Genomic DNA, 26,742 nt, shown 5'->3' with positions numbered 1-26,742 from the left:
TTCTTGAAAATTCTCTGGTAATACAATGGAATTTACATATGCATCTCTTGTAAAGCGCCGCATTATCTGTAACTCTATTGCACGGCTGTTGTTTGGAAGGGAGCCAAGGTGTCCATTGTACCTTTCAAAACTAAATAACCAAAAGGAATACACTGGTCCAAAATCCCTCACACAGCTTGCTAAATGACAGTGAAGATGCATATTAGGTGTAACTTTAACAGTACCATACAGTTGCTCAAATGATCTACAAAATTTCAATATATGTTTTTCGAACCGTCTTATGTCTGGTTCTGTAATAAATTTTGATGTAATGATATGACTAGCAAGAACAAATTCTCTCCAAACATCAAGATCATCTGAGGGCAAAATGTCAATTAGTGCAAAAATCGAAAAAATGTTTGTCCAATTTTTCCATTGATCAGCTGTGAACCCACCAAACGATGAAGCTATTTTTCTTGGTATTGATCCAATATTGCTAGCTGCATTAACTGAGTCAACCCTTTCCTGTATTTCTTCAAGCTGTTCTGGTAACAAAATTTTAAGTTGAAGCCAAATTTTAATAATTTTTTTGGCAGTTCCCTGATATAAATTATGCATTGGATCCACTATTGACATCCTTATTGGATCAAAATAATCTAATTCCCAGATCGGTGAATACCTTATCCCAAACTGACTCTCAAGCCGGTCTCTCTCAGTTTGGGTTCTAGCACTCTTTACTACATTCATGTTATGTCTATGCTCTAGTAAATTTCTGCTTGGCCATTCATTAACATCAAACCCACCATAACATTTATGCCCTACATCACCTGGAAAAGTTTTGTAACATTTGGAACACCCAAGTGTGGCACCAAGGCCTAAAAACCCACACAGTTTTCTTGTTGCTGGAATGTCACAGCCTACACACATCAAAGCAATTTTGAATATGGTTTCCTTGTTTTTTTCCTGGTATGATGTTAACAAAAACCCTTTGTTCCACCCAATTTTTAGCTCATCTATCAATGGACCAATAAAAGTTTGCACGCTTGGCTCTTTCTTCATGTCAGGTATAATTCCAAGCAGTATAACATTTCTAATTTTAAAACGCTCCTCTCGCTCCTCTCGTGGTAAATTCAAAATAACTGCATACATTACTCCAACTGAGTACTGGACATGTTCATATGGTTGGAACCAGTCTAAATTCAACATTATTCCATAATTTTGTTTGTTTTTCAAGAAATTGTTTTTCTCTGCACTCTGAAACTCCCTCCATATATTTCCATCAAATACATCAGCCAAAAATCCAGGTTCCTGTCTTCTTGATCGCCAAATCTCACATTTCTCTTCAAAATCTGGTCTTTGTACAAAACTAGACAAGGTCAAAGCAATTGATTTGTAACAATAAGTTTTAAATGGGTACAACTTTTTTGTTCCTTGTAATTGAACAACTTTAAGAAGAGGTTCACCACACGGCCTTCTTCTACCAACCTGTGTATGATTTGGAAAAATTACATTATTGCATTTTTTTTATTGTTGTTGACCCTCTACTATTATAATACAATCTTCATACTTGTATAATTTATAACATTTTTTACAAACAACAAATTTTGTAAAATTATCTTTTTGAAATCCAACATATTTGTACAACTTATAAGTTGTAGCTGGAAAAGCTGACGCAAGTCCAGCAAGGGCAATAACTTCTGCTGATAGAGCATTAAAAAAATCAGATAAAAACAATAACAAATTTTGGACTGCAATATCAGGAATAACATGAGAAGATTGCCAAGTACAGATAAAAATGCACAGACAAACAAATAAATAAAAAGTTGTTTTTTTCAAATTGTCATCATTTATAGCATCATGTGAAAAATTATTTAAATAATGAGTGTCATTAGCTGATTCATCCTGCCCATTGAAGTCTGCATCAATGTCAGCTAATGTTAGATTGTGCCAAAATTCTTCATCTTCATCTTCAGATTGTTCATCTCCAGGATTCAAACCAGAATTCAACTTTTGATGTATTTTTTTTCTGATCACTGACACCAAGGGTGATTTATGTATTTCTGCAGTACTTGAATTTGTAGATAAAACTACATCCTCCTCAACCTCACATTCTTGAGGATCACTAGTTTTACATCTCCAATTTCCATGCCTAAAATATTTGGTTTTATGATTTTCGAAGTGCCTATTTCCAAACCACTGATTGCAGCCTGGGCATTCTTTTTTTCCTCTTTTTTGTTTGAAGGCGATATGCGCACTTGAAGTAGTGGGTTCTGCTCCTCTTTTAGACATTGATCCTAAACAGATAAAATTTAATTTAATAAAGCATACATTATATTTTGGCTAATATTAAAGGTCAGTTACAAAGAAAAAAAATGCAATTATTTCATTATTTGTCTTCATGATTTTTTTCTCATGTACGTTTTGGAGGTAGAATATGAAATTTAAAGAAATAGTAAATTCTTGTTTTATGCTTTAATACATTCATGTTTGAAAGCTGTAAGTGTAATGCACAATGGCTGTAAGGTTCCTGTCATATAAAAAATAAATCTATAGCAGAGTGTATAGCTAAATAAAACATTTTCATTTAACCTATAACAAATGCCCCTTAACAAATTATTCCTTTCTACCTTTTCATATATATATGGAATCTTTTGAAATTCAACATTATTATTATTCTAGTTTAATTATCATAGACATAAGGAGAATAAACTGCTTCACTGAGTGCAGCTGGATATGACCGCAGAGGTCCAATCCTGAACAGTTAGGGCAAAAATGGACACTGAATATTGATACAGGTCTGAATTTGGATTGTAAAATAAATATTTGACACATTATAGATTTCTGAATAAATGTAGTCAAAGAACTTGAAATTGCAGGTTACATATGATTTGAATTTATATTCAATTGAAGATTTCTTTTGCATTTGTGCAATACGCTGTGCTGTTGCGTAATACTTAGTAAATCTGTTTTCAGACTATATGTACAACGAATTAGCAAAATAAATAGTGACGCCCAATTTTTCTTTGAAATAATATAAGAAGAAATTTTCTTTTTAATTTCTTAAATCTTGAGGAAAATTTTTTTGGGGCAATTACCCCCAAAATGAATTCTAACCTTCTACTTGTGGTATTGGACCTTGTGGTACAATTTTAGAGCAATCAAAATACTTATACTACACAATTCATTGTCCTGAAAATAGAAAAATGCTTGTTTTGGGCCCCTCTTTGTCCCCTTATTCCTAAACAGTCGGAACCATAACCCCCATTTACATTCCCAACCTTCCTTTTCTGGTACTAGTATTGAACCTTTTGGTTAAATTTCAGAGAGATCCTTACACTTAAACTAACAATATTACTAACTAGCAATATACGACCAAAAAATTTGTTTGTGGTCGTATAAAAATAGGCTATTTCTAAAATAATAGGTATCATCTTCCAAGGCTAATTTTTTAAATATTTAAACAAAAGGATGTATTCTCCATAAATACTGTATTTAACTCTGATCTCATTTATAGTAATCAGTTAAAACTCATGATAGATAAATATTGCTTTATTAATTTTTCATTTATGCATAAACATATCTGCTGATCTGCAAAGTAAAGATTCATGAGACCCAATGAACATGCATTTTATTTGTCTGTTACCTAAATCAACAAATATTCATCTTATTCATGTTATTTCTAACTCCTGTGCACTGGTCAATGGATTTATAATCATGACAACAAATAAAAGTCTCAGAAGCAGTTAAAATAAGGTTGGAATTTATTGAATGGATTGATTAAGAACAAATAATTTTGTTGCAATCTGACATCTTTTAAAGTCTTGAAACAGAGCTTCCTGTGTATAAAGGTCAACAAATTATGTCATTAATTACTTTTCGGTTGGTATTCTTTGATAATGGTTATACAATATAATTAACCATGCAAATAAACTACAATTTGTATTTATTTTTAATTAAACTAAGGAATTTAGTAACCTTTAATCATATTCACCTTTTGTTTGAGGAGAATTTAACATAAATGTCAATAAATACTTTTCGGTTGGTATTCTTTGATAATGTAGTTGTTATTGAGGTTGTTGTTGCAAATTTGGGTTTGAAATAAATAAAAAAAAACAATTGGTTTCTAGTAAGTATAAAAAAGGTTGCTACCACTAAACAAAATTAAAAAATCGTTAATCCAGAAAAAAAACTCCCCCCTCCTACTCAAAAGTCGAGTGGCTGGTGACGGGTTGCCATCTTAATTAGAATGGCTGTATTAACCTGCAAAATAAAAAATAAAATGCTCTGCAGGGTCAGCTAGATACAACAGCAGAGGTTGAATCCAGTTGGGGACAGTATGGACACAACATTCAAGCTTGATACAGGCTACAGCTCTAAATTTGGACATTGATTGTGATAAAATATGACACAAAATGAATAAAAGAAGTTAAAATTTTGAAATTTGGCATTTACCTATTATGGTCCAATATCCAAAATCTAAATACATGCTTGGATTAATATTCTGATCAGCATTTCAAATTTTTGATGAAATCAAACAAAATTTAATATTGAACCTCTTGAAATCTTAATGTGAACCAACTCGATTAAACAGGCCCAAAATCTAAATACACAGTTAGATTCAGCATATCAAATTACCAAATACATTCATTTTTTTTTCTTAAAAAATTTTGACCCAAATTTTGACCAACTTAAAATATGGGACAAAAATAAAAAAATCTAAATGCATTTTTAGATTCAGCATATCAAAGAAAATCTTCTTTTTTTTTTAAATCAAACTTAGTTTAAATTATTCCCCATTGAAACTAATTAAAAGATTTGTTTTCATTTTCAATTTAAGATTTCCAAACACTAATACACAAGTTATTGTCCAAAAAATTGGTAAAAGTCTCAAAAGGCTGGGTTGTTTTAGTGAATATAAAAAAGAAGATGTGGTATGATTGCCAATGAGACAACTCTTCACAAGAGACCAAATGACACAGAAATTAACAACTATATGTCACAGTATGGCCTTCAACAATGAGCAAAGCCCATACCGTCAGCTATAAAAGGTCCCGATATGACAAATGTAAAACAATTCAAACAAGAAAACTAACGGCCTAATTTATGAACAAAAAAATGAACAAAACAAGAATGTGTCCATAGTACACGGATGCCCCACTCGCACTATCATTTTCTATGTTCAGTGGACCAAGAAACTGGGGTCAAAACTCTAATTTGGCATTAAAATTAGAAAGATTATATCATAGGGAACATGTGAACTAAGTTTCAAGTTGATTGGACTTCAACTTCATTAAAAACTACCTTGACCAAAAGATTTAACCTGGAGCAGGACAGACGGATGGACAAACGAACGGTACAACCAACGGACGGATGGACAAACGAAAGGACACACAAACCAGAAAACATAATGCCCCTCTACTATCTTAGGTGGGGCATAAAAACAAATATGTAACACATCAACAAACGAAAACCACTTAATTACAGGCTCCTGACTTGGGACAGGCACATACATACAGAATGTTAGCGGGATCCCAACCCTCCCCTAACCTGGGACAGTGGTGTAACAGTACAACATAAGAACGAACTATAAAATTGAGTTGAAAAAGGCTTAACTCATCAGATGGATACAAATAGAAATACATCTTACAAAAACACAGAGTGGACGTGGCCGGGTACTTGAAAGCTAGTTCAAAGCCACTAACCAGGGGCGTTTCCAGGATATTTGAAAGAGGGGGTGTAGAATACAATCCATTGCCGAGCGGAGCGAGGTGAAAATTATTTTGAACCTTTTTTTGGCCAAAAAACATAAAATAATTGTGAAATGCACTAATGTAACGGTTCCTGACTTGGAGCATGTATATTTTATAGTTAAAGTGTCAGGGTTTGATATTTTTTATGCCGAATTCTCTCCATTAATTGTCTATGGTATATTAAAATGATTGGATGGATCTTAACAGCAGTAGACCAATAACAAGAAATTCCAAATTCTAGGGTATAGGGCATTACTTTACATTTCAATGGTCCTAGGCCAGGATTTTATGAACGGGAGGCGTAATTCCGGTTGCCCTGGTATAGGGTCCATGGGGAAGGTCAGAAGCTCCTGGATTTCAACAATTCAGCATCATATTATGAAGTATTATAACAGACTCCATGATAGACAAATTGGTGAAAATAGTCTGCCTTCGGATCATTCAAATTATGTATTGATTAACATGTGGATATCAAATCTTTGGAAGAAGTTGTAAATTCAGTTAAAAGGTTATATGAAATGGGCATGAAAAATGAAAAATAAATCTTTAACGATAGCTTTTTCTGAACTTTTGATATATATATATATAGCCATACCCGTTTTGTTAAAATATACCTTTTCACTGTTTTGGTCTTTTGGAAAATGTTGTTTGTGCTGTATTTAGACCCCTTTACCAAGAAATTTGTTTTGCATGCACACGTATAAAAATTGCGATTTTCATCCAACGCAATCATAGGTTTGAACGTTGTTTTCAATTTAGTAGATATAAAAAGATGTGGTATGAGTGCCAATGAGACAACTCTCCATCCAAGTCACAATGTATAAAAGTAAACCATTATAGGTCAAAGTACGGTCTTCAACACGGAGCCTTGGCTAACACCGAACAGCAAGCTATAAAAGGGCCCCAAAAATTACTAGTGTAAAACCATTCAAACGGGAAAACCAACGGTCTAATCTATATAAGAAACGAGAAACACTTATGAACCACATCAACAAACGACAACTACTGAACATCAGATTCCTGACTTAGGACAGGTACAAACAGTTGCAGCGGGTTTAAACGTTTTAATGGTACCAAACATTCACCCTTATCTGAAACAATAGTGTAACATTGTATTTATAATACCCTGTTCTAGATAGTCAAATCTGACCCCTTCCAATGCAAGGCGAAAAAAACATAACCCCATTTCAGACAATTTAGCTGAAAGTGCAACCCCGTTTGTCGGAACATACCCGGTATCATATATATAGCGAGTATCCCCCGGGTAGATGTAGAATGACCGTTGGGGAAGTGTCACACAAAACAACCATTTCATGTATAGATTTACTTACCGCTTTGGTTGTTTAAAAAAGGTGTCCAAGTCCCCCATCGGATGGGGGAATCAGTATAAAAAGAAATCAGAGTATGTGTTTAATTAATGAATATGATAAATTGCCATATTCAATACAATATAAGCAGATAACGAGTTTTTTTTTTTTTTTTTTTTTTTTTTTTTTTTTGAAAAGGGTACGCCCATTACGCCCTTACCTGGACCCGCCCCTGCTAACAACTAATAAAACTAGAGGCTCTCAAGAGCCTGTGTCGCTCACCTGTATTTACTGATGCTTTGGAAATCATGTAAAATAAGGTTAAAATCATAATTAATAGTATTAGATATTAGATATTATAATGATATCTAAGATAATAACAAAAAACTGCAAAATTTTTGTAAAATTACTAACTCAGGGGCAGCAACCCAACAACGGGTTGTCGGATTCGTCCGAAAATTTCAGGGCAGATAATTCTAAGTCTGATGAACATTTTTGCCACCTGTCAGATTTGCTCTAAATGCTTTAGTTTCAGAGATATAAACCAAAAACTGCATTTTACCCCTATGTTCTATTTTTAACCAAGTCAGCCATGATGGTTGGTTGGCTGGGTCATCGGACAAATTTTTTAAACTAGATACCCTTATAATGATTACGGCCAAGTATGGTTAAATTTGTCTCAGTAGTTTCAGAAAATGAAGATTTTTGTAAAAGATTACAAAAATTTACGAAAAATTGTTAAAAATTAACTATTAAGGGCAATAACTCCTAAAGGGGTCTGATTACTGACAATTTTGCTCATGACAACTTATTTGTAGATCTTACTTTGCTGAACATTATTGCTGTTTACAGTTTATCTCTATCTATGATAATATTCAAGATAATAACCAAAAACTGCAAAATTTCCTTAAATTTACCAATTCAGGGGCAGCAACCCAACAACAGGTTGTCAGATTTGTCTGAAAATTTTCGGGGCAGATAGATCTTGACCTGATAATCAGTTTTACCCTATGTCAGATTTACTCTAAATTCTTTGGTTTCAGAGATATAAGCCAAAATCTACATTTTACCCCTATGTTCTTTTTTTAGCCATGGCGGCCATCTTGGTTGGTTGGCGGGGTCATCGGACACATTTTTTAAACTAGATACCCTAATGATGATTGTGGCCAAGTTTGGTTAAATTTGGCCCAGTGGTTTCAGAGGAGAAGATTTTTGTAAAAAGCTAACGATGACGGAGACGACGCCGACAGACGACGGACGCCAAGTGATGAGAAAAGCTCACTTGGCCCTTCGGGCCAGGTGAGCTAAAAATCATGCAACTAAGACTAAATTATCAATCAGTACACATCCAACATCCAATGGATTTAGTGTAAAGACGTCATAAACAGTCAGAGAAAAACATGACCTTGTGCAATGCCAAGATACAGGTATCGACAGATTGTAGATCCGTGAATGTGTACATGTAAATTATATATGTTGTAATGTTTATGCCCTTTGGGCTCCATAATTGGAAAACAAATCTTGTACTTCTTCTATACTCGTTATTGTCTAGAAATGAAATGTCATTGGATGCATGACGGTGAAGATGCCAAGCCATTATATGAATTATATGAATGCAAATGATTTGTAGTCATATAAAAAAAAGTCAGGGTAGAGGTTGAAGATAGGTTTGGAGAATACTAAATTTACATTATTTACTTTATAAAACAGATTTTTTTTTAAATTGCACATGAGCTTCTATGGTTAAATGTTATATCATGGAAGTAATATTGTTCAATATTACTTCCATGGTTATATCAACTTGAAGGATAAAGCATTTCTCTCAATATATAAAAATTATGTAACCAAAATGTGTGTGGGAAATGAATGCAGTTCTCATTGTTATATAGGACAAACACCTGTTTTCATCCAAAAATAATGATATCAGATTGCACCACTTTATTTATGTTAATTAATCCATTCAACATATTACAACTTCTTATCAGACCCCCTACTAGTTTGAAAGCTGGATGAGGATCTCTTATCTGTAACCAAGTTAATCAGTCACCATTGACCACAAGAAAAATTGATGTTTACATCTTAAGTTAAATACACATTAGGTGTGTGGGAAGGAAAGAAATAACCCTGTTTCCAAAATCTAAGTCTGTAATTAAAAACAAAAATCAGCAGAGCAAAAAGAAATGTTAACTTGATCTGTAACTCATCTTCTTCTTTTGGATATCCACCCTATTTGCAGGGTCTCAGCATTTAAAATATGCTCCATTTTTTAACTGTGTTTACCAAAAAAAATTATTCATGTTAGGTAAAATTTTATTTGACAAGTTTAGACAAAACAAAAGTAAAAACAAGAACTTTACTCAGTCTGAGATGAACTTTGAATATTTGTATTTACTTTCCAATGGATAAAAATTAAGTTATTTATTTTATTAGCATTATGTCATTTATGATGTCAGGTTTAAGAACTTTCAGTCAGCATAGAGTTATAAGTAAAAAATATGATTTTGCATGGTTGCATATATAATAATGTTTAAAAATATCATGTGCAGGGGCGGATCCAGTCATTTTCAAAAAGGGGGGGGGGGTTTCCAACCATATGTGCCCATTCAAATGCATTGATCGTCCCAAAAAAGGGGGGTTCCAACCCCCTCCCCCTGGATCTGCCACTGATGGTTAACTCACAAATCAAAAGCCAGCTCAATATCTGAAGGTGTGTAGAAAAAAATCTGTATAGCTGTTATTTTCAGGAATTTTCTAGAGATCAGGGGGGGGGGGGGGGGGGGGGACAGAATAAAATGTAAACTTGATCTGTAACTCATTTGAGTAACTCAATTACCAAAAATTCGTAAGGATTCCCCAGAACCCAGTGTCTCACCTTCTTTTGCTGTTAGTTGCAGGCTAAACAAAAATGGGGAAAAACTTTTTTTTTCTCTAGATACTATCTTTTGATTGTAAGAAGCTTCTGTCCAAGTTTGTTTTTTTTTTGACATTTTGAAAGAGCAATTTTGTCCACAATTTTAATCAAAACAATTAATTTTACAATGGCTATAGGCTTGTAACAGTATGAATTCGAAGAAGCCAAAAAACAACATTAAAATATATTTGAAGGCCCCTTGAAGGTTTTGTAGAACTATAAGAGCCATCTTGCATGTAAAAACCCCATGGACATTTTGAAAAGTTGGCAGGTATGTAAAATATGGATAAACAGGATTTTTTTTTTACAAAATTTACTTCTGGATACTATCTTATTATCATAAACAAGCTTCTGTCCAAGTTTGGTAGAAATCCAGGATAGTTTAAGAAAGTTGTTTTAAATTTTAAAAGACCTCTAATATATTATAATAATAATAATAATAATAATAATAATCTGTCCATCCAGGATAGTTTAAGAAAGTTATTAAATTTTCAAAAATTTTAACCACAGAGTGAATATTTGTGGCTGTTGCCGCCGACAACAACACTGCTGCCGACGAAATGTTAAATAAAGGATCGCTATGTCTTGCTTTTGTGACAAAAGTCGCTGGCTCGACAAAAATCAGCCAAATCTCTGATTTTTTAAAGAAATAAGTATGTGCAATGGTTTGTTGTGGAATGACATACAGGGCCATACAAATAAAAAATTTGTAAGGGTTCCATGGAACCCAGTGTCATGCCTACTTTTGCTGTTAGTCGCAGGCTCAACAAAAATGGGGGAAAAATTTACTTCTGGGTACTATCTTATGATCATAAACAGGCTTCTGTTTAAATTTGGTAGAAATCAAGGATAGTTTTAAAGAAAGTTATTAAAATTTAAAAACTTTAACCACAGAGTGAATGTAATGTTATATATTAATTAACTGACAGAAAACTAAGTCCATTTAAAAGTAAAACAATCTTATAATCATAAACAAGCTTCTGTTCAAGTTTGGTAGAAATCCAGGATAGTTTAAGAAAGTTATCAAAATTTCAAAAACTTTAACCACAGATTGAATATTTGTGGACGCTGCTGCTGGCTGAGACCACAACAATAGACTATAGGATCGCTGTGTCTCGCTTTTACGACAAAAGTTGCAGGCTCGACAAAAATCACTAAGCCCCCTTTTTTTCTTTCTAAAAATATTAAAGATAAGTCAGCTCATTAAATAAGATGCATATTTGTTGATGCATTTGTCTGCTTGGCTCTTTTAAAAAATCTTACATGGAATAAATAGTAAAATGGAATACAAATATACAACAACATTTTCATGTATTGAAAGGACAAGGTTCACTTATGGCACAATTTTATCCCTTCGTAAACCTTCTCCTTTCATAACTCATAAATAAGTACACGTTTCTTAGTAGGTCCTATAATGAATGTATACTTACAGTGTTTTGATAAGCTATTCTATACTGCTACATTATACATGTACATGTATACTTTTATCACAATCAACTTTTAGTCATGTCTAAGTGAGTGACTGGAAAGAAAAATATACACAGGATCCTTTATTTTGATAAATAAAAAAAAAGTGATTTAATTCAATTCAATTAATTATAAGAACTATCATTATGGTGATAATTAAAAAAATATAGGAAACTGCATGCATAAGGGAGCTACCATTTGATTTTTATGGGAGGGGCTTAAGGATGAAAAATTTTGTCCTGCATCTTTTTAGTTGAAATCTCTGTCCTGCCTTTTTATTTTTCACTCTATTCCCCGTTATGCCCTTTTTTTATTAGTTTATCCTGACTTTTTTTTTTTAATCCTAGCCCCCCCCCCTCTATAAATCCAATGGTACATTGTAGCTACCTTAAGTTGACTGACAAAAATCAGCTTTAGTATATATGTTGTGTACAAATTGTAATGTTGTACAGTAATTTGTACACAGCTAGTATATTTGTGAAAGTTCTCAGTATTTTGTGAATGTTTTTACATAATTAGATAAAATAAGCACACTCGATCACTGTGTCTTTGGTTAAGCTTTATATCACTTAACTACATGCTACAGTCTAGATAATAGACACAAAGCTTATATTAAAACACTAAAATATATTTTGTGGACAATACAATTTGGTATAAGTTAAAAAATAAATATATAATCTAAATTTATCAGATGTCCTTTATATGAATTTGGTAGTTTTATGGCAGAGGACAGTGCTTAATGTTAGGTTGAAGAATATAAATTTTGTGAGTAAAACATCAAACTGGATAATTATTGAAGACAAATTTGTAACACCTGGTAAAAGAAGGTGTATAATTTTAATAGATAACTTGTAATAAAGTATTGTCTATTGTACAAAAACCCTGCACAATTTATAAATGGTAGAAGGTGTACAGTAAATAAATATAAATTTTACATTTAATGAGTTACCATGGCAACAAGCCTTGACGAAATCATTTTACTTTATAAAATGTCTTGATTTTCCATTGTGTAAGTCAATTTTCTAGTGTATTCTAGATTGGAAAAAAATGTGCAAACCCAAGAAACAACCTTATTTTTGATGAGATTACGTCAAAAGTTATATTAAAGCTTCTCATAAATTATTTTGTTAATTCTTGGCTGTGCACAGTGTTTCCACAATGGAATTTTTGATGGAAACTGCATAAATTCTGTATTTTCCAATGTTTTCATGAAAACAGTACATATTATGACATAATTGTGACCTCATCAGATAGAAAATAAATATATTCTTATAAGTGACAACTCTATGACAGTGGCCTAGTGTTGAGTTTCAAATTTTCACCATTGCTACTTTCAATTTATAGCTATAAATATAAGATGTTGCATCTTTAAATTATCCTAAAGAATAAACAATGAATCCCATTTCAAATCATGCATATTCAAGGGGCCTGATGGGTTATTTTCGTTCTTCGTGATCGGCGCATTTTCGCTATCGTGATCTGTTTTTCTACAGATTTTTTTTTTTTTTTTATATATTTCGTGGTCCGTGATCATGGAAATTTATTTTCTGTGAATCGTGATTGACAAGAAATCAACTCGTGAATCGTGATGAGACCCCCCCCCCCCCCCCCCCCCCCATCAGGCCCCTCATATTCCTGAGTCCAGATAAATGTTAATCTAAATTCCTGTAAAACCCAAGAGTGAACAAAGACCTGTGTGGTATCCAGTATTCTGAGAGTATATATATTGCATGGCAATTCAATAGTCCCGTAGTGATTGAAAAATTCATGGTTTCAGAACAAAATTTAAACTTGATTGGTAACTTGTCATGTACATGTTAAAACCATATACAGTCAAACCTTGTGTCAAAGTCAAGGGACCAGACAATAGTATTCCAATTATGCAGGTTCAACTCATCCAATGTTGAGTGTTGTCATAAATTTAGAATGAATGAAATATGGCATGACATTGCATAAACTAGATATTTTGAACAGTGTGCCTTTTTTAAATGAAACTTTATGGGTGTGTATTCTGAATCTTCATATGTTTTGGTTATTCATTAAATTTTAACACTCAAGGACAGGTTACAATACAATTCACAAATAAAATCAATACACAAATATTTACAAAGGTCAGTCCTATAAAACAGGGACGAAAGATACCAGAGGGACAGTCAAACTCAAAGATCGAAAACAAACTGACAACGCCATGGCCAAAAATAAAAAGACAAATAGACAAATAATAGTACAGATGACACAACATAGAAAACTAAAGACTAAGCAACACGAACCCCACCAAAAACTGGGGGTGATCTCAGGTGTTCCAGAAGGGTAAGCAGATCCTGCTCCACAAGTGGCACCCGTCGTGTTGCTTATGTTATTACAAACCCGGTAAATAGTCTAATTCGGTAGGTCACATTCGTGAAAAGGGAAGGGTATTGTAGTTACGACATAAGGAACATATCCGATAGCATCTGTGAAACGGTTATAAATTATGAAATCACTCGCAAGTTCAGAAAAATTACTGATGATTGAGAGTCATCCTCTTTGCATTCAATTATTATGTACCAAATATAAAAACAGTGTCTTCAAACATGACAAAAAATGTGAGGAAAACTGATTTCTTGCATAATTTTCCAAGGATTACAACGTTTTAACTCTTAACAAAAATTTCAGACTAATACAAAATTCTAACTTAATCTGTAACTTCTGTCATGGTTAAAAACTAATTACTATATATATATACCAAATATCAAATCAATATACCAGTGGCTGATCCAGAAATTTTCATAAGTGGGGGGGCCCACTGACTGCCTAAGAGGGGGCCCGCTCCAGTCATGCTTCATTAATTCCCTATATAATCAACCAATTTTTTCCCACAAAAGGGGAGGGGGGCCCAATCCGCCTCTGTATACATTGTATCTTCAAGCAAGACAAAATAAATGGAGAATGTGTCCTTGGGACACAGATGATGCCCCTTCTTGCATATATATATAAGGCTATTATTAAAGGGGCAAAACTCAAGAATGGTAAAAGTGCAGACACCACTGAATTTGAACTTCCACAAAACACAGATCAAGTTCAAAGTTTCATAACATTAGGTTAAGACAAAATAAAGTTATAGAACAGAAACCTATTTTAGGATGTATTGGTTTACGAACGGACGGACAGGTGTAAAACTGAATGCCCATTTCCCTAGCCAAGAGGGGGGGGGGGGGGGGGGGGGGGGGGGGGTGATGACAGAATGCAAACCTACAATCTGTTTGACTTTCCTGGTTGTGGGCCGGAATTATTTTTGAATAAGGGTTCAATTCTGACGTCTCCAAGAAGGCCCTTCAGCACTTCATATATATATATATACATGTATATGCATGTGTGAGCCAAAATTTGTTCCCGTGAAAAAAGTTCCAGTGGAACTTATATCACAGGAAATATGTTCTGGGAGAACTTTTTTCACAGGTAATTTCTATATAATTTGTTCCATCTCTATAAAATAAGTTCCACACTTTACCTGGTGAAATAAGTACCAGGTTGGTGAAATTTGTTCCTTACCTGGTGAAATAAGTTCTTAGTTTGTGAGATTTGTTCCTCACCTGGTGAAATAAGTTCCTTGTCTGTGAAATATGTTCCACTGGTTAAACAAGTTATCCTATATACTGAGCATTTGTCATCAGTGAGTTTAAAGTTATCATTCAAGTGCATTATAAAAGTGTAAACCATCAAGTTTGGATCCTATGGAGTATAGCAAATGTTTAATTATATACTCTGTAAAAAATATCTTGATACTTTTGAACCAGATTAGATTAGAACAAGAAAAATCATTCAGAAAAAAGTATAGTTTAAGAGGAACATATGTACTAATTTGAAAAGGACAAAGTGACTTGATCATTTATAAATATCAAAAGACATGTAGAAAAAAAAGACACACTCTTTTGAAACTCACTCACAGTGCCATGTCCTAAGTATATGTATGACTAGAACACGGGGCCATGACAGTTAACAGGAACCAAGGAGGAATACCGCATAAAACATTAATACAAATTATGATACATTACCATCGCTTTTATTTCTTATCTTCATCCTATAGTTACAGTCATGCCTTCAATTGCAAATGTATCCCATGCAAGTACACTCAGTACAGCATTTAGCTTGCATTATAATTTAAGTTTAACAAGAAAATGTTTCGGTGTGCAATAATGATTAAGCGGAACTTATTCATTAGTTTCTATGAAATATTAATATGTTCGTTTAAAACTAATGTCACAGGAACTTTTTTAAAACTTTTGATATGAATTGAAACAAAATTCATGGAGCTATGATTTTTGTTCCGGAACTTATATCACATTTGGCCAAAAAATTAGTTCCGGAACAAATTTTACAGTGCTGGAACATAATTTCTGTGATATAAATTCCGGTGGAACATATTTCCTATGAAATTTGTTCCAGAGGAACAAATGTCACACCGGAACAAATTTTTTGTTACACATGTATATACAATTCAGTCAGGGGTAAAACTTATACAATTAAATTTTATTTCTTTAAAGAGGTAAGCATTTTAAAACACTTAAATAAGTCAATTTGTAAGATTTACATTTTTTATTTTAATATTCGCGATCTCCCCTTAATCTTCTGGAAAAAAATAAATCATTCAAGTAATTTTTGTTACAACCCCTAAAATTCTCAAGTTTTGGATTATAAAAACAAAACTTTTATTTTGCCTGGTTTGCTAACACTTTTTAAATAGAGTTCAACCTTTCATCTCATGATTTCAACAAAGAAACTATAATTGCACAAAGATGTTGAGTAACTGAGCAAGGCCTTCAAAATTACAACCTGGAGGCTTGTTAATAAGCAGTATTTGAAGAGAACAGACAAATCCATGAAAATATACTAATACATGTACATGTATGTTTTTGATTAATAAAGACAACGTACTGCAAAAGAAAAACAATTAAACACTCTATTAGATCAAAGCTTCATTAGCAGTCAAACGAATTTCAAGGAAAGAAAGAAGTATGCCTTTTTGACTTGTATAAGTCAAACAAATCTGAAAAAGTCTAACATTGTCTAAGGGATATTACTAAACCATTAAGATAATTTACCTCTACCAGTAAATAAAATACATTTAAATATTAGAAAAAAAACCTGACTGCAATTTGATTGATCTTTGCAAGTTATATTAATTTCATGAAGCTACATATATGTATTACAATGTAATTGCTCTCAATTCAAAATTTGTCTGAAAGAGCTTTTAGAGATTCACCTAATTTTTTACAAAATAAATCAAAAGGTTTTTGAAGGTACTGGTATACTCAACATGCTCAACATAACATTTGAAATTATGACTATTTTAATCTAATCTGTAGGGCTATTTATATAGGAAAAAGGGCTATTTAATGCAAAAATATAGGGATTGTAGCCAATAGGACATTTTTTTAAAATAAGGATTTTATTATAGCTTTAGAAGTCCTGCACTATTGACATGAATAACTGAGATTGAGCATCTGATTTAAAACAAATTTTCTTTTTTTAAATTGTTTAAATGAAGTCAGTTTTCTAAAGTTGTTCTTCTATACTGTTCAGTGCATGTGTGACTTGATATGCATGTGCTAGCAGATATTATATATTGTTGTTTGACTCCAATGATTGTAATTGTGAATGATTTTTACTAATCACACCAAAGTTGCTGATTTGATCTATTCTACATTAATTTTGTGAAGGTGTTTGTCAATAATAGTGTGGCCATGAATGCAGCTGAACAATTTCTGGTTTGACAGTTCATAAGGAATCAAGGATACATGACTCCTCCCTCTGGGCATCAAAATTGCAGCTATAGCAAAAAAGTATAATTTACTAAGCTTTAAATTTGTAAATTAAATTTCACATTTAGCTTTCATTGGATACATATTTTGATTATATCTATACAGCCCTCCCTATTATTAAGATTAACTACATGTATCAGTGGACCATACATGATATTTAAGAGATTGAATTTTAGTTCCTATACCATAATTCGAGAATTTCTCTCTAAAACACAGTTGTAAAAAAAATTTGTACCTGAATATTATTTGCATCACTGTCTTGATATGTCGTCTGGAAGCTTCGCTAGTCTCTCAAGTTCTGAAGATGATGATATTCCTCAAAGTAAAATCATTAATACCAGTACTGCCAGTTTCCATCTCCAAATGGAGAACTCAGACTCCGGGTCTGATGAAGGTTCTAAAACAGTGGAAGATACATCTATACAGGAAAAAGGTCCTTCTGAAAGTCCTCTCCGTAAGAAGCAAAGGAATGCTCTGTTGGCGCCTCTGGATTTGTCGACCCCTTCAGTACAGTTTATGCCTGGAGCATGTGGTGGACCAGCAGATATCGACACACCAACTTCAGTTATTCGAAGAAGAACTTCAACACCTATCTCATTTAACACCAGCACTGCACACAATTATGTCAACATGGAGTCAGTAAATGAGGTAACATTAAGTTAAATTAGTTGTCACTATCTTGGATAATTCTGACTTCTGTATACAATGTGTGTAACTCACTAACTGTTCATTATACTTCATAATTAATGCATGTATTGTATATATCAGTCACTGACACTAAGTTGAGTATAAGTTTTAACTTGCAATTTAGTCATTAATTTGAGAAAAATCTATCCAGGGGCATACTGATGTGTGAATGAGTCCAGGTAACTCGATCACCTTGATTTGTGTATGAAAGATAATTATTATAATATCTGTTTATATCTGGTCATGTACATGTCCCGCGGTTTTTTGTAATGTTGTTATAATAACAGTGTAAGTTAAGACCAAAAAGTAGACAAGGAAAACACTTTATTATATTTACTTGTCAATTTCTGAAGATACTATTTTCTGTCATTTATTTTATAATTCACACCCATTTAACAATTATAATAGTGTATAGTATATGCATCATCTCAATCTATCAAATAGGATACATTATCTTATTGGGCTGAATAATAATATTTTAATGGTATTTAGTTTGACTTCGCACCTTTTCGGTTGCCTCGAGGTTTTTCCATATAGCACTGTTCAAATCGTCATTGCGGGATTTTCAAATCCGCAAAGAAGAAATTTTCAACAACACTGTCAACACGACAACAGTCACTTCAAGTTCATCATGAGACTGATTTTCGATTTGGTGACCGTATTACTTATAATTCTCTAGACATAACACAATCATTTATCTTTTGAATCTCATTCTGACATTCATGCCCAATTTTCTTCCCAAAACCCAGTCCAAATAATATTATGACGTCTTGAAAGGCTATTATACTTTTTGCTTTGACGCCTCACAGCGGTCGTTGTAAGTCGTCAAAGAAAAAAAGTAAATACACTTTCAAGAGGTCATAATAAGTTGGACTACCCAAAATCTATCAAAGGAGGCCGGCTAGGGGGCACTTAATTGTTTTGAAATACCTGGGAACACGTTACAGTATATTTTGTCAATAATGACAATATATATATGTTCCTGGAAATACGGAAACAATGTCACTGACCACACTAACAATTGGTGTCTTTTTTATGTGATGGTGTAAAAGTGGGGAGGTCGTGCAAACCCACTCGTTTTCTGTGGGAAACAGGTCTGGAGCAAATACATGTTGGAGTAAGTCTGTAAACAACTATACTCAGACTATAGAAACAATCAGCTACAGTACATTGCATTAATGATTAAAGACTTTAAAGTCTGAAGATGTATGCGGATGCTGATATTGGAATATTAGCCACTTAGGCACTTGGTCAAATTGGCACCCAAAATAAATGCTCACAAACATCTTTTTAATTAAACCTGCCACATTCTTTATGAACGTGTCCCAAGTTAGAAACATGTAGTTCAGTAGTTGTACATGTATAGTTGGTTCATGACTGTTATATTTGTTTTCGTAAATTGTTTTGCTATTGACTATGCTGTTATTGTTCTCAATTGAATTGTTTCACATTTTTCAAGTTTGGGCCTTTTATAGTTACAGCCGACTATAGAGCATGGTTTTTGTCTCAACTTGACGGAGTCAAAAAGCGAGACATAGGTATGCTGTTTCAGGTGTCAGCGGCGTCAACAATGTATTAGTTTGTGATTAGGTGTAGTTTATGGTGAACCACAAGTGATACATTTGTAGGTCAATCATATTTGGTATACAGTTGTATCAGCATTAGCACATCTCATTTCCATGGAGATTATTTGGCCCTGCCCCCTCAGTCATGGTCTATTGACTTTGAAACTTTTGCTTTTTTTACATGTATTAGTTTGTGATAAGGTCAGTTTAGGGGGAACCATTAGTGGTAGGCCAATGTTAATTGGTATTCAGTTGTGTAAACATTAGCACATCTCATTTCCATGGAGAATATTTGGCCCCATCCACTCAGTCATGGTCTATTGACCTCGAAACTTTTGCTTAGTTTACATGTATTAGTTTGTGATTAGATCAGTTTAAGATGAACTGCTTATGTTAAGTCAATGATAATTCACAGGTATGCAAATTTATTGGCATTTGCAAGTATCGTTTCCATGGAGATTATTTAGCCCCATCCCCTCTTCATGGTTCATTGACTTTGAAACTTTAGCATACAATGTATATAGTTTACAAGTTAATGTTTGTGGTTAGGTTTAGGTTTAAAGGGAATGACTTACATGACTTATAATAAGTCAATGCTATTTGGTATGCAGTTGTGTTAGCATTGGCACATCTCATTTACATGGAGATTTTTTAGCCATGTACATGTACTTCAGTCATGGTTCATTGACTTTGAATATTTGCATAACTTATTCAATATGATAAAGATTGCTATTTTAATTTCCACATTTGCATAATCAAAATTACAAAAAGGTGCGACATATCTCTGTGATAACAGTTTATTTCTTGTTGAAGGCTTATGGTTGCCTATAATTGCTTACATCCACTTCATTTGAACTTTTGTGGATAGTTGTCTCATTGGCAATCATCATGATCATATCTCCTTATTTTTGTATTATGGTTTGCAAGTAAAGTATTGAAGACACCATTTTTTTGCCATAATTTTTTCAAAAATAATTCACTTTGTTAAAAAATATTTGGTAATATATTATATAAGTTCATAAGTTTTTAACAATGTTTAAAGTGATAACCAATCAAAAACATTTTTAATAGAGTAATGAGAAAACTTTAAACAGAAAGCCAATTATTGTGTATTTTGAATTCTTACTTTTAATTACAAGTGCTGAAATTTTAAAGATTATTGGATAATTGACTTTTTCTATAGGTACCTAATTGACCAGGTGACAATATGACTTGTACCCATGATATTGGTATACATTCTAATTCATAGTGATATTTATTTATAGATTAAGAAGGTTAAAATCAACAATGTGGTATTTTTACAAAAAACAAAGGTATCCACCAAAGACCAACTGATGTCTATGCAATTACACATGTACTAGCCATAGGTCACCATACTTCCTTCATTATAGAGTAATTTTTGAAAACAGTTCAAAGCTATATAGTACATGATATATATATATGTACCATACATGTATATTAACAGTAAATCAAAGTTAAAAAGGCATTGATATGACAGAATTTTAGACTATTATATATAATGTATATTTACAATCTCTCAAAAAGTTTCATTTTATTTAGCTAATGAAGAAGATGATGGATTCCCAAACAGAAATTTTGATGAAGACCTTGACTGATCAAGGTGAAAAAATTGAAGAATTACATCAATTGTTACGGAGAATCGATTTGCATGCAGGAACTCAGAGAAAAGGAAATAAAACAGCCATCCATGTTCCTGCACATATAAAGGTATATACCATGTATACATGTATATATTTATAAAAATGAAGACAATATATTTATAAAAATAAATATATTGTCTACATTTTCTGATTTAATTATTAATAAAAAAATCTATCAAATAATATACATGTACATGTAAGTCATGCAATTCACTTAGAGACATGCCATTGATAGAAGATTGAGGAACACATACATGTACATGTATGTCTTTTTAGTTTTCTCAGCTTATATACTTGCTTAACCTGCTTAAAATCTGTAAATATACCTTATACATGTTATATGTATGTTCAACTGTCTGGCAAAATATATACATGTAATCATAATGTTTCAAATAGCCAAACATTGCAAAGTATATATTTCAAGTATTGGAAATCCTGGATCCCCCTGTCCACCCTTCCCTTTGCATAGACCAAGTTTTACAAATACAATATGCAATGTTCCTGATATAGACCAGTTTGAAAACATATAAATTCCACATATGATCTCCTGTCGGTACACATTTGTTCAATCAAAATAGTTTAAGAATTTTTTATGTTTTATTTTGCAGCAAGCTGTTCGTGATGCTTATAGGCATAGCACTGCAGAAAACAATTTAGTCTGGACATGTAAAACAGCAGCTGGTTCTATTTTGAAGTAAGTTATAGTAATTACATGAATTTGACATGACTAGGCTGATTCTTAGGATAATGGTACTCAATGTACTATCTTTTAATTGTTTTAAAATTTTATGGAAAATACTGTAAGTTAACCACTGCCAATATGAATTAAGGAGATGCAGTGTGATTGCCAATGAGAAAACTAACAAATAGAGTTCTAATGAAGTGAATTTTACCATCAATAGGTTACCATTTATCAATTCTTAAACCTTGAGCAAAACCCATACCATATAGTAAGCTACATCTTGACAAAATGTGAAGCAATTGTCCTGATTTATGAGAAAGTAATTAATGAAAACAAATTTGACAGACAGTAACCAAGGACAACAATTAAAATCTGGCTCTTGAAATTTGCTGGCAGATATAGTAAGTCAAGTTTTAAAAAAAAACAACATTAAAGCAAAATATTTTTGACGATTCAGTAGTCCATTTTAAAAATACAATATACATGTATTATAACACCTGAGTACATACATTTTTAAACAGCTTACATTCTTGAGTGAAAGCAAATTTGGTACTTATTTAAGATAAGAGCAACTCAATAAAGTAGAATCAAGCTTACAATTGGTGTAATTTGAGAATAAAATGTTAATGTTTTCTATACATGACAAAATCATCAGAAAATAAATCATGTTTCCCCAAATTGCACAAATTGTACTAAGCTTAAATTTTTTAGGGTTACTTGACAGAGGCTCAGAATTTCCTACCATAGAGTAGGTAACCTGTCCAAAAAATAAATAATTCTAACCCTAACAACACTTTTTAACATCCAAGCCTGATTACATTTATATAGTTTTTCAAATAAGCTTTAATATTAATAGTCCATTTTCATACTTGTTTACTCCTGTTCAAAAGTGTTGTTAGACTTAGGAGTAAAAAAAGTATGAAAATGAACTATTACTATTTGTCAAAAGCTGATTCATGGTAAAAATCATTTTATGATCCATTCATGATTGAAAAATTAACTACATTTGTACTTTTATCCCTATAAATACCATTTATTGGTTTAAACTGGTATTTCCTCAAACCATTAGTGTTTTCCTAATATGCAATTACTTGGCCAATATATATTAACCTTTAATCTTCTTCTAGGTATTCCTCAGGAGAAAACAAAGAGTTGTCTGAGGCTATATGTGTCTATGTCAAAGGACAATATCCCACAACAGAAGAAGGTGTTATTAAAAGTAAGTACATGTGTTTTACAATAATAATGCAAATTTACTATGATATTTATGGTATATTTAAAATAATGTATGCCCTTGCTGCTAGTCAAGGGGCATAAAAGTTTAACCCTGTCACTAAGCTACATTGGAATTTAGTTTTAATCAAATGGTATAAAAAATTTACACAAATTTTTTTACTACAAAACATAGTTCAGGTTCTAATTTAAATGGCATCCCTTTCACTTTTCTCCAGGTATTCCCCTTTATTACATATATGCAAGTGGGAAGTGGAGCATCTTTGTCCCATTCTTTTATTTTATATGGAATTCGAACATGTAAATCATTTAAACAGTTAAATTTTTATATGAAATCCATTCTTTGATATCTGGTAATTTTCCCGCATTTTAATCAAACGATTGAAACCTTCATTTATGTAATAGAGACGAAAAATAATTGCAGGAAAAAACAACAGAAAAATAATTCAAAACAATTTTTATATTTAAATGAATTAGCCAATCAAACAATGACTGACTTATTTTCTGTTTGAAATTTTGCATATTTATATTGATTTAATATTATTAATTAGATTAATTAGTAAATAGATAGATTAAGTTAGATTAAAAGGGCAGTAATTCAGTTTCTGATTATATTTTTGGGTTATATTGTATACAGCTGATTGTGCTATTTACAAATACTTCTTAAATGTCAAAAGAAAACGAAATGGGAGTACTTAATATTGAAATTGAAAAGGACAAAAAACTCAATGATGAGCTATTCCAATAACAATTCCCCTTGGCGGGAAAAGGAGGAATGCTATTTAATTTTTAGACCCCTCCTTTAGGAAAATTTTGAAAATATATGCCCCATCAAGTAAATGTCTTTTCTTCCAAGACTTGCCACCTATGGAAAAGATTCTGTAGTAATACCACTGTAATGACTGTCATTTAATCTAATTTACACCAGCATCAAACAGAAAATGAGTTGTGACTACCCCCACAACCTTTAATTTCACATTAAAATTTTACCAAACCCCCAACAGAAAAAAAAATTGTTAGTGTTCCACCCTTAGGTGGGAAATTTAAATTGAATAGTCCTATTACTGACTTGTACATTATATTCACTTTTCAGCTGGTATTGAGACATATTTCAATACCATAAAACAGAGGAGACAAATGGAGGAGGATGGAAAAAAGGCCTCACACAACAGAAAAATGGTTTTGTATGGGAGAAAGAACAGGGTAAGTACAAAACATTATTGTCACACTTGAGGAAAAAACACATGTGCCTTATGTTATGATCTAAAATTTAATGCCAAATGAAGAGTTTTGACCCCAATTTCATGGTCCACTGAAAATAGAAAATCATAATGGGAGCAGAGTATAAATGTACTATGAACCCATTTCTTGTTTTCTAATGCAGCTTAATTTCATTCATAGTCACAGGGATAATCACACCTTTTAGTTATTCTTTTAATATTAATTATTCCACAGGATATTTTTTGGGTCATTCATTAGAATATATTTTAACATATGATTTTGATAAGTTAGAATTACTGCATGCAGAAAATTTTGCTTTTGTCTCATAGATATCACTAGTCAAGTTAAATCAAATTAAACAATTTTTTATTACAGAAGCTTCAAAATAGAGTAAAGGCCCTTCAAGCCAAGAAACTGCCAGTGTCGGAAGAGGACAAATTAATGAAGGCCATGAAAATAGATTTCATGTCTAGTGAGGACAGCGATTCTGAAGATGAAACTCGCCTAATCACAAGACCTCTGACTTGGCTGTCTAAAGATTTTAAATCTTACATGGATAAACTAGACAGTAAATACCAGAGACAGCTCAATGCACAGGGCAAAAAGCTGAGGTCTAAGAGAGTTGTTGGCAGGCCATCAGAGAGGCCTTGTCCCAAGAAATCTCCAGACCTTGCATGGGTTTTTGCTTAAGGGCATTTGACAAAAAAATAATCTTTAAATTTTGAATAGGGCCAATTCAAATGTACACTTTTGGAATTTGCAAAGAAAAAAATACCTTCATGATTTACTTTAGAATTATAGTTTACATGTTTTATATAAAGATTACCGGTAGATCAGTTTAAGGGGAACCTCTGAAAATAAGTCAAACGGAATATTATGGTTTATTGAATTTGACTTTGATTATTTTTTTAAGTATACAAGATAAATTATTGCTATTTAATTTCAACATTTGCATTTTACTATCAAAATTATTTACAGGTGCAACAAATCTGTGTCAGCAGATTATGTTATTGTGTTTGGTTAACCTACATATTTTTTTTTTTTAATTAACTTTCTTTTACCTTTTCTAATTAATTAAATGCTGAATAATAATTTGGGTGTGGCTCATTTGAGTGTCTCTGGTATTTGCTGTCTAGATTTTCCATGTAAGATTTCACCACATTATTTATATCTCTTGGTCAATGGGAGATAACTTTTTATATTTAACAGTTTACCAAATGTTATTTCTATTTAAGAGTTAATGAACAATTCATATTAATAAACTTATTATTTTCGTCAATTGTCCTAGTACATTTAATATTTGATAATTTTGTGCTTGAAATCATATAATTTTGTCGATAAAAGTTTATTTGTGTGCTATTTTATTCAATTGAACATATTTGAAAAATTTACTTAATGTTTAATTATTTTTGACTTGCATACAGCATTTGGGATGAGATCCCATAAAATTTTAATTAATGTCTGAGCAGCCTGATTGGTTTTGAAATTAGCAATTATGTTTATGTTTGTTGTTTTTTGCTTTTTGATGTATTTGTTTTTTTTTTAGATTGACAAATAATGCTAGCAAGGGAGATTATTCATAAAAAATTTTATGATGACAAACTTGAAAAAAAAAGCTGCTTATGTTTGCTATTTGTTATAACCTTATTGTAATGATTCTGAAATAAGCAAACTTAACTAGTAAGCATGTTGCTTTGCCACATACCATTATTTCATTAACTAGTTTGAATTTGATGTAGAACTGAACTTATTTAAAAAAAAGTGTATTTTTATATTTGTTTGCATAGTAAAATTGTAGTTCATTGATATAACAAACATTCTGAGTTTTTTTTTTTATTGATAATCAAAACAACTCAGTTTTGTCAGTATCTGAATAAAATTAATTTGATAAAGACTTTGTTTCTTTTATTGAAGTATATACAAAGGGAGATAATTCAAAATTGTTTTTTATTATTCTAACTTGGTTAGAAGTGATAAAAATAACTATGCCCAAGACAGGATGACAATAAGAAAATGCAGGAAATTGTTGTGTATGATTATGCTTTGTCCAACAGTTTTTGTTATCTCCTGTATTATATATTGTAAAAATCCAAATCACACATAGAGATAGCCTTGTCCTGTAGTTTATATCTAGATTTTGTGTTATTTGTACCGGTTTGTCTTAAATTCTAAAACTTCAAGTTCTTATATAAAATCAGAGGCATTGGCATTATTTACATATAGGTAAAGACATACTTACAAACTGGTATTAAGCTTTGCAAATGAATGACTTATGTTCTTTGGATTATAGTTGTAGTTTCATCTTTACAGGCTTCAATGGTACTGACAAATCATACATTTGCACATTGCCATTTGAAACCACAAATATTATTCTACTGTTATTTAACAGAGGAACAATCCATGCCTTTCACATCTTATACCTTGTAAATATGGATAAGAAAAGTTGGAGGATCCATGATTTGTTTCAATATAAGATAT

The 26,742-nt window shown here is 32.1% G+C and overlaps 1 protein-coding gene and 1 long non-coding RNA gene across 2 annotated transcripts; one reads left to right on the top strand and one right to left on the bottom strand.

The window, feature by feature from the left end:
- Positions 1 to 1,704: 1,704 nt before the first annotated feature.
- LOC127710296 (uncharacterized) lies at positions 1,705 to 12,120 on the bottom strand. The gene is made up of 2 exons (XR_007986100.1): positions 11,378 to 12,120; positions 1,705 to 2,273 (listed from the first exon to the last, which is right to left on the bottom strand). It is a non-coding gene; the product is annotated as an uncharacterized LOC127710296 (long non-coding RNA).
- A 4,890-nt stretch (positions 12,121 to 17,010) lies between these two features.
- LOC127708419 (uncharacterized) lies at positions 17,011 to 25,248 on the top strand. The gene is made up of 6 exons (XM_052213289.1): positions 17,011 to 17,863; positions 21,028 to 21,195; positions 21,737 to 21,822; positions 22,938 to 23,029; positions 24,137 to 24,246; positions 24,640 to 25,248. The coding sequence occupies exons 1-6, from the start codon at positions 17,480 to 17,482 to the stop codon at positions 24,952 to 24,954; spliced, it is 1,155 nt and encodes a 384-aa protein (XP_052069249.1). The 5' UTR covers positions 17,011 to 17,479; the 3' UTR covers positions 24,955 to 25,248.
- The last annotated feature ends 1,494 nt before the right edge of the window (positions 25,249 to 26,742 follow it).

This window comes from Mytilus californianus, unplaced genomic scaffold (assembly GCF_021869535.1).
Source record: "Mytilus californianus isolate M0D057914Y unplaced genomic scaffold, xbMytCali1.0.p SCAF_7, whole genome shotgun sequence".
In the NCBI taxonomy this organism is placed as follows: Eukaryota; Metazoa; Mollusca; class Bivalvia; order Mytilida; family Mytilidae; genus Mytilus; species Mytilus californianus.
Note: the sequence above shows the minus strand (reverse complement) of the source record. Positions and strands in the feature narration are given on the sequence as shown.

Bases quoted from the DNA above. Each gene is read 5' to 3' on its own strand.
- LOC127708419 (XM_052213289.1), top strand. From the start codon at position 17,480: ATGTCGTCTGGAAGCTTCGCTAGTCTCTCAAGTTCTGAAGATGATGAT. The intron at 21,823-22,937 runs GTAAGTTATAGT...ATCTTCTTCTAG, and splicing joins GCAGCTGGTTCTATTTTGAA to GTATTCCTCAGGAGAAAACA. The intron at 23,030-24,136 runs GTAAGTACATGT...TTCACTTTTCAG, and splicing joins AGAAGAAGGTGTTATTAAAA to CTGGTATTGAGACATATTTC.